The sequence below is a fragment of the Muscardinus avellanarius genome, assembly GCF_963383645.1.
Source record: "Muscardinus avellanarius genome assembly, chromosome: 21".
NCBI lineage: Eukaryota > Metazoa > Chordata > Mammalia > Rodentia > Gliridae > Muscardinus > Muscardinus avellanarius.
The window spans coordinates 2308934-2322809 of NC_137807.1; the positions used below are offsets into that span (position 1 = coordinate 2308934).

The window sequence follows — 13876 nt, forward strand, 5'->3', positions numbered from 1 at the left end:
ATTCAGAAGTGTGAAGCAGCCCAACCTCCGGAGTCTGAAAATGAACAGGAAGGATCGGCCGCAGCTCAGCGAGTCCCTGCCCATCACCGGAATCTGCGCTTCTTTGTACACACGCCTAGGGAGGAGCACGACTCACAATGGCACAATGGAGGCCACGCCGAGGCCGGCCACGAGGGATGGACGAGACACCTGGCGGCCGCGCCACAGACACTCGTCAGCCTACAGAGCGAAGCGGCCGCTCACGTGGAGATGCCCGGTGCGCCTGCGATGTGTATTCCTCGCTTTCCTAAATACATTTCTGTCTTTAAAAGGAAAACAAAGCCGGGCCCGATGGCACGCCCCTGTAATCCCAGTGCTTGGGAGGGAAAGACAGAAGGGTCACAGGTTCAAGACTAGCCTCAGCAACTTAGGGCGGTCCTCCACAACTTAGTGAGACCCTGTTTCAAAATAAAAACTTAAATAGGGGGCCGGGCGTGGTGGCGCACGCTTGTCATCCCAGCGCTTGGGAGGCTGAGACGGGAGGATCGCACAGGATCAAAGGCATCTTCAGCTACTTAGTGAGACCCTGTTTCCAAACAAAGTATAAAATAGGTCTGGGAGTGTAGCCCAGAGGTAGAAAAGCCCCTGGGTTCCGTCCCCAGTAAGGATAGGGATGTAGCTGGAAGGTACAAGACCTCTGGGTTCAATACGCCATCTCTCTCTCTCTCACACACACACATACACACACACAGCACTGATACATACTGCAAAGTAAACAAAGAAAATACTATGCTAAGTAAAACGAAAGCTAGTCATTCCATTTATGTGAAATATCTAGAAGAGGCAAATCCACAGACACAAACAGCAGATTAGTATTTGCCAGCAGCTGGGAGCGGAGAGAGAGGGACTGTAAAGGGCACGGGGGTTCTTTTGGGGGTGACAGAAAGTTCTGGAACTGGGAGTGGTGGTCCTCCAGCCATGTAAATATACTAAAACCCAACGCATCGTACAAATTCAAGATGGGTGAATTTTATGGCATATGATATCTAAAACAAACTACTCTAAGGGTGACTTGCAAAACTACCAACAACTATTTCAGGTAATATGCCAGATTTTGTGTGCTTAACATCAAGATTCTAGACACAATTCTATTATGTAACAGTTGGAATGCTCATATTGTTCATTTAACAAATTCTACCAAGTGTACACACTTGTTGGCTTATACAGTGACAAGAGAACTTAACTACTTGGTATTTTACTGGATATTAAAAGAACCAGTTAAACTGCTACCTTTCATACTCTGTGATGTATCATTTCTTTTTCCTGTGTGTGTTTTGGGCAGGGGCTTCTATCTTCAGGCTACAACCCCAGCCTTAGTTTATATTTCTGATTTGGAAACAATGTCTTGCTATGTTGCTGAGAGCCTAGCTGAGCTGAGGCTGGCTCCGACCCTGCCATCCTCCTGGCTCAGTCTCACGAGTATTGGGATTCCAGGCATGTGCCATCACACCGGGCTGTGATTTATCATTTCTTATAAACTATTTGTCAGGCCAACTATAATTTTACTGAAGCCGCATTTTTAAAAGATTGAAGAAGCAATCTTTTGGAAGCCAGGGGTGGTGGTGCAAGCCTGTAATCCCAGTATTTGGGAAGCTGAGACAAGAGGATTGCAGGTTTGAGACCAGCCTCAGCAACTTAGACCCTGTTTCAACATTTAAAAAAAAAAAAAGCTGGGCATGGTGGCGCACTCTTGTAATCCCAGTACTTGGGAGGCTGAAACTGGAAGACTGAAGGTTCTCACCCAGCCTCAGCTACTTAGTGAGGCCCTCTGCAACTTAGTGAGACCCTGTCTCAAAATAAAGAATAAACAACAGAGCTGGGGATGTAGCTCAAGCTCACAGGTAGAATGCTCCTAGATTCAATCCCCAGTACTGAAAAAAAAAAAAAAAAAAAGATAGCCTGGAGGTGGAATGCCCCTGGGATAAATCCCAGTACCAGAAAGAAAACAAAAGAAGGAAGTTAGTTATTTGCAAAGTAAAAAGCTTAAAAAGAGAGTGTAAACAGGAAAATTACCTAGGATGTGCCCCCTGTAGATTCTCACTTTCCAGAGCCCAGTGTTACAAAGCACTCCGCCAGAAACCATCAGCTCATCAAGGAAGCGGCTTTTTGTTTCTGTTTTATTTTCAGGGACAGGTGTGAAAGCCTGGGGAAACCGGACCTAGCTAGCTAGATGTCTCCCCAGGGGCTCAGCCCATCACCGACCACAAATGAGGTATTCAGAGAGTCAGGGGCTGCCTCTTCCAATTGGCACTGACAACACCTGGCTTCTAATCACCTTGCCCTTATACCAGGGAAATGCGAGTCCTCCAGGGAGGTGGACCCCATCTGTAACCCGGATGCAGCAGAGCCAGAAGGAAAAACCACTAGAAATCCATTGATGCTTCTCCAGATGGGGGCTGGGGGGCTGAAGAGAGGAGGAGAGGGGAGAGAGCCAGATATGATGCAATTGTGCCTGCGTCTGTGTGTTTTACTGGGCGCTGAACCCAGGGACAGTCTACCTCGATCTACACTCCCAGCCCTAATTATTTCTGAAACACGGTCTCGCCACTTTGATGAGTCTCACTACTTGCTGGGGCTGTCCTCGAACCTGCGATCCTCCTGTCTCAGCCTCCCTAGTACTGGGATTACAGGCGTGGGCCACCACCCCTGGCTATTATGCAAAATTTTAAAGACAAGACAAGACGGGCGTGGCAGCCCCACGCGTGTAATCCCAGCATTCGGGAGGCTGAGACAGAAGGATCGGGGTTCGAGGACAGCCTTAGCTACTACTTAGGCCCTTTGAAACTCAGATGAGAACCTGTTTCAAAATAAAGAATAAAAAATAGGGCTGGGGGTGCAGCTCGGAGGGTAGCCTGCCCCTGGGTTCCATCCCCAGTACGCAAAAAATAAAAAATAAAAATAAAGACAGGACAACTTGGTAGGGAATGAATGTAGGGACCGAGATTTTTTTTTTTTTCCTTCCAGCAACAAAACATGACGCCTGGATTTGCCCCCAACTCATAACCCCGCAGAGAAATGGAGCCTACGACGGGGCTGCACCAGCGAATGCAAAGTTGTCTGGGCGTCGCTGCAGCTTGGGAGGCCGGGGAGAGGAGACCGGAGGACTTCGGGGATTTGTAAATCACTGCCAGACCCCAAAGCAGAGAGGACCGAGGAGAAACCTCAAAGCTTCAACTATCGTGACTCCCAAAAGAAGCCCTGGCACCTGGTCCAGGGGGAAAAAAAAAAAAAGCCCCCCGCCCCCGGGATGGCGCTCTGCGATTGGGCCGCGCGGACGTCACTCAAGGGCAGAGACTAGAAAAGGGCCCGCGGTGGGCCCGCGCCCCCACTCGCCAGCGGGCTCGAGCCGGCCGGCCGGCGACCCTGACAACCGCCGCCCCTCACCCCGGCCCGTCGGCGCGCTCTGGGGTCGGCCAAAATGGAGTCCCTAAGTCTGACTCCCGGTTCCCCGAAGGGGCCGCTTACCTGGCCGCTGCTCCCACTGCCGAAGTCAGGTTCGGCCGGGCGGCCTCTCGCGACCGTTAAACTCGAGGGAGCGTGCGCGCGCCCGGCGTCTTCACCGCGATTGGCTGCTCGGAAGGGGGCGGAGACAGCTGAGCGCGGAGGGCGTGCCGACCTCCGCTTTCCCTAGCGCGCACGGAGCGCCGGAGAGGGAGGTCCTACGCGGGGGGCGGGGGGAGAGGCCTCGGCCAAGCCCTCACTTCTGATTGGCTCTCCGGGAACCTACCGCTGCCACGCAGGCGAGAAGCCTCCGCCTCACGCATGCGCAGTGAGTGGGAATGAGTCTCGGGCAGGTGAGGGAAGCTTCGGCTTAGAGTTTCGCGCTTGCGCAGACCTGTCGCTCCCGGGTCTGCGGCGGTTCGGGTTTTCCTGGAAGGTTTCGGGCGAGAGACCAGGTAAGCGAGCAGCCAGGCGCCCCGACGGCTGCCCAGGATTGCCAAGAGCTCTGGACAGCGGTCAGGGAGCCGGGACGCCTGGGTTTTGCCGGTCCTGCGATCCTAAGTCGCACAACCCGTTGGGCCGAGGGCCTGTGGCCGGGAGATGGAGTCGGCCCTGACCCTGGACTCGGTTTACTCCGAGCTGCTCGGGGCGGGGGAGAGGAGGAGAGATCGCCGCCCCCCTGGTTGAAAACAGCCCCACGGAGGCCCAAGGAGAAATGGGACGGACACACTGGGGATGGAACCCAGGGGTCTTCTACCTCCGAGCTGCACCCCCAGCCCAATTTTTTATTCTTTACTTCGAATCAGGGTCTCGCTGAATTGCAAAGGGCCTCGCTAAGTAGTAGCAGAGGCTGGTGGCCGGGAACCGCGGTCCTCCTGTCGCAGCCTCCAAATGCTGGGATTACAAGCGTGCGCCACCACGCCGGGCTCCTTTTGCAGAGCTGGCTGGAGCTCCGGCCCCGCAGCAAGCACTCTCTCAGGAGTGGCATGGATCAGCCCTGCCCTTACTGGGCTCTCAGGACCACAGAAAGGCCGCTTTCCTTCCCGTGGGCCCCCAGCCCACATTCTCCAGCCTAGTGAGCCTTGAAGATGTGTCCACAACTCTCCGCCCAGTGCCCTGGCCTTAGCGATAGTTCGCACTTAAGTGTGGCAGAGATGGAACTGGGAAGCCAGGATGCTGGAGATTTGCCCGTGGAATGGCAAACCCCGCCGAGAGGCATTCCATCTCCTGTGCGCCTCCTTAGAATACCTGTTATTTTCCAACAGTTCAACTGGTCTCCATCCAAAACCCCATCGGTGTGTGTCAGATCTCGAGCTAAAATAAATGGAAACCCACCGCCCCTTGCATTAGCCTTCAGCCAATACGATGCTCATGTAACCAAAAGCAAATTATCCGTAAGCACACGACTCTATTTCCAGTGACCAAATTTCAAGCCCACCCACCTAAAGAGGCAGTTTTATAACTGATTTCAGTTTGTCACAAAAAACTATCGGAAACATTGTAGAATCTTGAACACACAGAAAATTGACACTAAATTGTCAATTCCTGAGACAGCTCCAGGCAACCAGAGGTATGTTTCCCTAAAAGAAAAAATAGCCCAGGAGCAAGAACTAGTGATTAGTTATTAAGCATGCAGAGGACAGTTGATATTGCTTTCGGCTACAAAAATAGATGGGTTCGGTTTCAGTTTGGAGGTATGTTTTTGATTTTTGTCTTTTAGGTAATTTATTTATTTTGTGGTACTGGGGGTGAAACGCCGGGGATTTTCTACCTCCGAGCTATACTCCCAGACCTATTTTATACTTTATTTGGAAACAGGGTCTCACTAAGTTGCTGACACTAAGTTGCTGAGAGCCTCACTAAGTAGCTGAGGCTGGCTTCGAACCTGTGCGATCTTTCTGTCTCTATCCTTCAGCCGAGCCTGCTGGGGAGTGGTTTTAGTGTCATAATCATCCCCTTGGCACCTGCTTTCAGGCCAGGATTATGATCTCACCAGTTAGCCTTGTCTCCCTTCTGATGGTGTCCAGGTACCTCTCCAGCTGGACCACACCAAGTCCCACGCTGGCAGACGCCTTTCCCTCTGAGCGTCAGAAAGCCCAGGAAACAGTTTGCTCGCAGGCCAGGCGAGGCTTATGCCCTAAGGGCATGTTGGTCAAAGGCTCCTCCGCTCTGTAGTTTCAGGAGCTGAAGCGCTCCCCTCTGATGGCACGACCTGTGGCGCCCTGTGTGACTCGCTCCCACCAAGCAGGATGCGATGACCACAAAGCTCATAGCCTCTGCAGTCTGGCTTTTCTGGGACCAAACAAATGAGGCAAAAAGAGAAAGGTCAAGAAAATGAGGTCACCCTTTTTTTTTAAGGAATTGGAAAAAGAACACATTGAGATTATGAGAGGTAACAAAAGAAGCTGTGGAAAGGATAAATCTAGTGTCAGGGCTTGAAAACTCAGCCGTGCCCGGTGGCACACCCCTATATTTTAAAGTGCCCTGCTAATATCTGATACCTAAACAAATACAAGGCACCATTAATGGGAACACAGACTTGTCGAAGAAGCTGGAGTGTCACTGTTGCTGCGGCTGTGTGTTTTATTTTAAGTGTGGTTGATAAATTATAAGGTTCCTGTAAGACACTACAAGTAGAAGCAGCTCACAGTGGTGTGCTCCAGTAGGCAGGTGCGACTGCCATGGTGCAGGCTCCTGCTAAGGAGACGAGCAGGATCTGTCGGTGTGACCTGGAGTGGATGCTGCTCCCTGTGGACACCTCACCAGCTGTCTCGTGAACCCGCACAGTCCTCTCCTCCTCCACCTGCCCCCAAACCAAAGGTGGCCGCTTGCGCTTCCTGCTGGACCTGCCGTGCTCTCCTTGTTGGAGAACTGGCTCTGAACCGGCCGTGGGGGAGAGGTGCTTCACACTCGGTCTGAAGCCCCGAGCCAGCCCTCAGGCCTGGGAAAGGACATGGTCTGCCTCAAGCCTGGACTGCGGTCCCCACTCCCTTGGACAGCCACGTCCGCCCTCACATGGCCCGCAGGCTTGCATCAGGAGCGTGCGATGGATGAGTGGGGCTGGGTGGACCCGGAGCCTTCATTCCCGACAAGCCCGCCCTTGTGCTTTGGACCACACTGAGAGATGGGATTTGGAGCTGCATCCTCCAGGGAGCACCGTGCCCCAGGAGAGCCCTGTCCTCCAGGGGAGCACCGTGCCCCAGGAGAGCCCTGTCCTCCAGGGGAGCACCGTCCCCCAGGAGAGCCCTGTCCTCCAGGGAGCACCGTGCCCCAGGAGAGCACGGCCGGCACCATCACCAGTGAGCAGTCCAAGGGTCCAGACTGAGGTGCACTCACTACCAACCAGTCCCCCATTCCAGGAGTTGGTGTTTCCTTTTATCTTGGGGTGCTGGGGATTGGATTGCATTCTACCTCCAGGCTATACCCCCAGCCCCGTCTCATTTTATTTGGAAACTGAGTCTCACCAAACTGCAGACCGCCTCACGAAGTTGCTGAGCTGGCTTTAATACCTGCGACCCTCCTGTCTCAGCCTCCCACAAACTGGGATTATAGGTATGCACCTCTGCGGCCGGCTTTTGAACCCGGGGGCATTCTACCTCTGAGCTGCACCCCAACCCTTTATATTTTGAAACGGGGTCTCACTAGGCTGCTGAGAGGTTTTAATCTAAGTTTTGACCAGCTGTTTAGAGCGAAAGCCTTCAACAAAGGAAAGGTAGATGGCCCCAAATGAGAGCCACATTCACAGAGAGGAATTGGAGCAGAGCGTCCGACGGCCGCTTTCCCTTATTCCCGCTTCTTTTCACCTTTTGCTTTTTCTGCTTTAATGTCACGACAGGCGATAACTCGAGCTGCTTTTATTGTTCCCCAGAGACTTTAGGCCGGTCTCTGGGTTTCACAAGGACTGGAATTCAGTTCCTAGGCTCCAGCCTTTGGGAATGGACAATCCTGGGTGCATTTGTCGTTTCTGACATCACTGGAGTGGGGCCAGAGCTCCAGGACACTAGACGCGTCCTGGATTGTCTGATTGGCTGCTGGAATCCTCCATTAAACAGCCAGAAACCGAACCCGGGGCCCTTCCTGAACTTCAGCTGGGCAGGAGATCTTCCAGGCCGAGCAGAGTAGGGTAGGGATTGAGACGGGGACTATGACGGCGCCCGTCCTTGGGAAGCCTCCTGGGCCCCACCGCTTCCTGCCTTTGTCCCCACACGGGCACCTCGTGTCCCACCGCTCAGGTTCACCAGCTGGCGGAAGCTCCTGTTCCATTGGGAATCCACTCCCGGGGCAGTGGATTCCGATCTGTAGATTGAAACACACATGGGAAGGGGGATTCTGGGGAATGAGGCCATCCGCTCGCTCAAGTGCATTTAGCTAGTTGGTTATTGAGCTCACAGAGAAACTCGGTTTATCACCTCTACTGTCTCTCACACAGTAAGCAAAAGCCAGTTTTTGTTTTTTGGTTTTTTTTAAGTAGCATTTTAGGGCTGGGAATGTAGCTCAGTGGCAGAGTGCTTGCCTAGGAAGCATGAATCCCTTGGTTCAATCCCCAGCTCGGCAGAAAAATAAAAAATAAAGTGCCATTTTCATCAGCATACTACTTCAAAATGCAGCCCTTCCCACCAGGATTGTCTTACTCCTCATCCCTTGGGATGGAAACACAGTGAGCATCATAAAAGAAGAAAGAAAACAGGTTTAGACCACAGGGCCAGCCCTGGAGTTGAAAACTAGCCTAGCATAGGGTTTAACACTGTCACGTTGCCGGGCGTGCTGGTGCCTGTCATCCCGGTAGTCAGGAGACCGACAAGAGGATTGCAGGTTCGAGGCCGGCCTCAGCAACTTAGCAACTTAGGACTGGGGGTTGGTACTCGGAAGTAGAATCCTTGGGTTCAATCTCCACGTCCAAGAAGGAAGGAAGGGAGGGAGGGAGGGGCAAAGTCCTATGGGACTTTATCCTTACAGGTCTTTTTCCCATTTGCCAACTAAGTTGTATTGATCTTAGGCTGTGTCTTTGAATAGTTGATTTTTTTGTGCTACTGAGGGTTGAACTCAGGGGTGTTCTACCTGTGAACTATGCCTCCAACCCTTTTCATTTTGAAACACGGTCTCACTAAATTGCTGAGGCTGGCCTCGAACCTGCAGTCCAAGTGCTGGGATTACAAGGTGCACTGGGCCCCACCTCCCGTCCGAGTTTCGTCTCTAACTGGCCTGCAAGCTCCGTGAAGACAGTCTCTCTCCACCCCACGGCCCTCGCTGTGCTTCGATGGTGCCGTGAGCCTGGCCAGCGCCTCAGTGAGCGCACGGATCGGGCCATCCCAACAATGAACACCAAGTGGGTCTCATTCCTGGCAGTGCGTCCAAGGAACAATGTTCCTCTTCAGATCCGTGAAACTGGAAACACTTAAAAGCAACAATCGTGACATTGATTGATAGCGTACCGTGTCAGACTGTTGAAGTTCAGCTGTAAAAGAGACAACCAATTTCACTTTTTTTTTTTTTTTGGTGGTATTGGGGTTCCTGGAAGCCCTTCTACCTCCAGGCTACACTCCCAGACCTATTTTTATATATATTTTTTTATTTGGAAACAGGGTCTCTTAAGCCAGAGAGGCTGGCTCTGAACCTGCGCCATCCTCCTGTCTCTGCCTCCCAAGCACGGGGATTACAAGCGTGCGCCACCACGCCCAGCCACTTCACATTTTGACTTCGGATTCAGAAATGTTGAAATACTGTTACCCGACTCATCCTAATTCCTGCTTGATGCAGTGTTTATGCATCAAACTACAGCCCCGTTTTCTGAATTTCACCCTGAAAGCTTTCCTTCCTGAGAAACAGGACCTCTGAGTCCCTTGAAAATAGTTTTGATCTGTTATAAATGTTTACAAAAGCTGAAGTGGTGGAGCACACTTATAATCTCAGCGTTTGGGAGGCTGACATAGGAGGTTCGAGGTTTGCGGCCAGCTTCAGCTACTTAGGCCCTTTGCAACTCAGTGAGACCTTGTTTCAAAATAAAGAATAAAAGCTGGGCGCAGTGGTGCATGCTTGTAATCCCCTGCTTGGGAAGCAGAGACAGGAGGATTGCACAGGTTCGAAGCCAGCAAGTTCGAAGCCAGGCTTAAGAGACCCTGTTTCCAAATAAAAATATAAAATAGGTCTGGGAGTGTAGCCCAGAGGTAGAAGGGTTCCATCCCCAGTACCATACACACAAGACAGGTAGATCGCAGGTTCGAGAACAACCTCAGTATGTAGTGAGACTCTCAGCGACCTAGTGAGACTGTGTTTTAAAATAAAAATAAAATGGGATGAAGGTGTAGCTGAGAGGTAGGAGGCTCCTGGGTTTCACACCAGTACCACCACCAAAAAGAAAAAAAGCCTGGGGCAGCATTCTGAGCAGAGGCATCTTACTGGCCTTTCTGTGTGTCCACTTCAGGGCCTGAGCCAGCCCAGCCACGTCCCTGATGGCCGCCTGGGATTTCCTTCGCTGCCCTGCCCCGCTCAGCAGAACACGCGCAGCGCCTCGGGGACCGGGGCTCTGGGGGCAGCTGCTGTTGCTGTCCCCAAGGCTCGCTGCCTCCGTGGTCCAGACGGCGGGCAAGAAGGACTGCCCCGCGCTGCTGCCCCTGGACGAGAACGCGCTGGAGGAGCAGTTTGTGAAGGGCCACGGCCCAGGGGGCCAGGCCACCAACAAAACGAGCAACTGCGTGGTGCTGAAGCACGTCCCCTCGGGCATCGTTGTCAAGGTAGAGGCCGCAGGGCGCAGACGGTGGGCGCCGAGGGCGGGCAGTCTCACTGAGGCCGGCCCCGCCAGCAGGGCCGCGGAGGTCACTGCCTCAGTGCAGACTTGCCCGTGCCTGAGCCATCTCCGGCACAGCCTCAAGCCCACTCCGGGACCCCTTGCAGCCAGCGTATCCCTGCTACCCTTGAATTCAGCAGACGCGGCCGGGCGTGGTGGCGCACGCTTGTAATCCCAGCATTCGGGAGGCTGAGACCGGAGGATCGTGGTTCCTGGACAGCCTCAGCTACTTAGTGAGGCCCTCTGCAACTCAGTGAGACCCTGTTTCAAAATAAAGAATAAAAAATGGGGCTGAGGGTGTAGCTCAGAGGTAGATGCCCCTGGGGTCCATCCCCAGTACCAGAAAATGAATAATAAATAAATAAATAAATAAATAAACACATTCAGCAGAGGCCGGGTTGCTTGCCAGGCAGAGCACAGGCCGACACAGGCGGATCCCTGGGTGGCGGGCCTCTTCCTGTTTTCTGGTTTGTTTGGTTTTATTGTTTTGTTTTGTTGTTGTTGTTTGGGTTTGGGTGGTTTTTTTTTTTTTTTTTTTTTTTGGCAGTATGGGGATGGAACCCAGAAGCATTCTACCACCAAGTTATACCCCCAGCTCTATTTTTTATTCTTTACTTTGAAACAGGGTCACACTGAGTTGCAAAGGGCCTCACAAAGTAGCTGAGGCTGTCGCCGCCCGACGATCCTCCCGTGTCAGCCTCCCAAATGCTGGAACCGACAGCTCTAACCAAGTTCTGAACCCCTAGGAAGTGGCCCAGTATTTCCTGGTTCTTGGTGGCGGTAGTTGGAGCCGCTGGCCCATCCTGACACACGCCCACCGCTAGAGGGCCCCAGAGCAGCACGGCCGTCAGGGACGGTAACGTGGAGAAATGCTAAGGGCCCTGATAGCAGGTGACTTGCAGGAGGCAGGCAACTCCCGACCCAGGAGCCCCAGTGAGCAGCTCAGCCACAGGCAGATGCGGTGACACCCCCTGGAAGTGCCAGGACGCAGGAGTCTGAGACAGGAGGGGCGCAGGTTCAAGGACAGCCTCAGCAGGTTAGCAAGACCATTTCAAAATGGAAAATAAAAAAGGCTAGGGGTAGCTGGGCATGGTGGCGCACGCGTGTAATCCCAGCATTTGGGAGGCTGAGACGGGAGGATCTGGGTTCACAGACAGCCTCAGCTACTTAGTGAGGCCCTCCATAACTTAGACCCTGATTTAAAATAAGAAAAAATCGGGCTGGGGGTAGAGCTCAGAGGTAGAATGCCCCTGGGTTCCATCCCCAGTGCCAAACATTCAAAAAAGGCTAGAGGTGTGGTTCAAAGTAGAATGCCCCTATGGTTCAGTTCCCCAGAGCTCAGTTGTCAGAACTGAGCAAAATTCTGAAACCTGACATAACAGTGTGTGTGTGTGTGTGTGTGTGTGTGTGTGTGTGTGTTACTGAGAGTGCTCCCAGGGGCATTCTACCTCTGAGATAACAACAGTTTGTTTTGTTGCGGTACTAGGGACGGAACCCAGGGGCGTTCTACCTTTGAGCTACACCCCCAGCCCTGTTTTTTTATTCTTTATTTGGAATCAGGGTCTCCCTGAGTTGCGGAGGGCCTCGCTAAGTAGCTGAGGCTGGCTACGAACCTCGAGCCTCCTGTCTCAGCCTCCCGAGTGCTGGGATGACAAGCGTGCACCCCCACGCCCGGCTAGCCTATGCTATTTTGAAACAGGGTCTCACTCAATTGCTGAGGCTGGTCTCAAACCTGTGGTCTTCCTGTGTTGGGGTCACGCCCAGCTCAAACCCACTGTTTTTAACAGCTTCAGATCTGTTTGGTACCTTTTACCCTCATTTACTAACATTTCTTTTGTCAACCAGCTTTGCTAGGTGCTTGCCCGTAATAGCAAAGTTTCTGTCTAAATGTTGTGGTTGGCTAATAATAAACATGCTCTTTTATCCTCCAGACTGACTCTGCCTTTTTTGTGTGTGTGGGTCTGGGGATGGAGCGCAGGGGCATCTGACCTCCGAGCTAATCTCTGCCCTATTTTTGAAACCGAGTCTCACTGAGTTGCGGAGGGCCTCACTAAGTAGCTGAGGCTGTCCGCGAACCACGATCCTCCTGTCTCAGCCTCCCGAATGCTGGGATGACAAGTGTGTTCCACCATGCCCGGCTCCAGACTCTGCCATCTGTGAGTGGTGCACACATGGGGCAGGGCCCAGTGCTCGGTCACAAGCCAGACCACTGGCTCATGCTTTACAATTATTTTTGAGGCTCTTAAAGTTCTTTGAAGGCTGCTGTTGCTTCTAAACAAAAATTACAATCTAAAAAGCCTCAGTGAGCTGAGCGTGGTGGCGCACACTTGTAATCCCGGCGCTTGGGAGGCTGAGACAGGAGGATCGCGCAGGTTCGAAGCCAGCCTCAGCTACTTAGTGAGGCTCTCAGCAACTTAGTGAGACCCTGTTTCCAAATAAAGTATAAAATAGGTCTGGGAGCGTAGCCTGGAGGTAGAAAGCCCCTGGGTTCCAACCACAGTACCACCAAAAAAAAAAAAAAAAAAAAAAGCCTCAGTGAAAGTCCCAGAATCCAGCTAGGGTTCAGGAAGGGGCGGCGGCCTCGGCAGAGGCCAGGCCTGCTCTTCAGGGCCACTGACTCACGGGGACTCCTGGCACGTGGCTTTCCCCCAGACCTGTCCCCATCTGTAACGGGCAAAGGCGAATTAAGCGATCTGAGAGGCCCAGCCACCTCCCACAGCGTGCGGGTTTCACCTCCGGAACGTTGTCTCTTCCAGTGCCACCAGACGAGATCTGTGGATCACAACAGGAAGCTGGCTCGGAAGATCCTCCAAGAGAAAGTGGACGTCTTCTACAACGGCAAGAACAGTCCTGTCCTCAAAGAGAAGCGGGAGGCGGAGAGGAAAAAACAAGAGAGGAAGAAAAGAGTAAAGGAGACGCTAGAAAAAAAGAAAGCACTCAGAGAGCTCTGGGAATCGAGCAAAAGTGCCACTGAGCACTGAACTCGCTCTCCCGACTGGACCGCCAGCAAGCTTCGCAGGAATGGCGGAGACGCCGGCACCAGCTGGGAACAGAGCCCTAAGGAGTCACCGATGGACCTGAGATCAAGCTGGGTCGGGACGCACTCTACCTCCCAGTCCTCGGGAGGCTGAGACAGGAGGACTGCCGGTTCCAGGCCAGACCCAGCAATTTAGTGAGGTCTTATTTCAAAATAAAAAATAAAACAGGGCTGGGGGTGTGGCACAGAAGGGTTCCGTCCTCAGTAGCACAAACACAAAAAAACAGACATCAGAGTTTTGAGGTGGTAGGCTAAACTTTAGCGCACACAGATGCATACTTTGAGAATAAAACGAACGAGACAGCGGTGGGCGCGCTCGTCATCCCAGCATTCGGGAGGCTGAGGCAGGAGGATGGCAGTTCGTGGACAGCCTCAGCTACTTAGGCCCTTTGCAATGCAGTGACCCTGTTTCAAAATAAAGAATAAAAAACAGGGCTGGGGGTGTTGCTTGGAGGTAGAGAAATGCCCCTGGGTTCCATCTCCAGTACTGCAGACACACACATACACAGTCATTACTATAAAATGACCATGGTTACTTTTTGGGGAGGCATATGGCGGGGCTTCTGAGGTAGGTG

At 52.7% G+C, this 13876-nt stretch overlaps 1 protein-coding gene across 1 annotated transcript; it reads left to right on the forward strand.

Moving 5' to 3' along the window:
• Positions 1–9929: 9929 nt before the first annotated feature.
• Positions 9930–13245, forward strand: MTRFR (mitochondrial translation release factor in rescue; the record flags this gene model as incomplete). Its single annotated transcript, XM_080717596.1, has 2 exons — positions 9930–10211; positions 13021–13245. The coding sequence occupies 2 exons, from the start codon at positions 9930–9932 to the stop codon at positions 13243–13245; spliced, it is 507 nt and encodes a 168-aa protein (XP_080573722.1).
• Between the last annotated feature and the right edge of the window lie 631 nt (positions 13246–13876).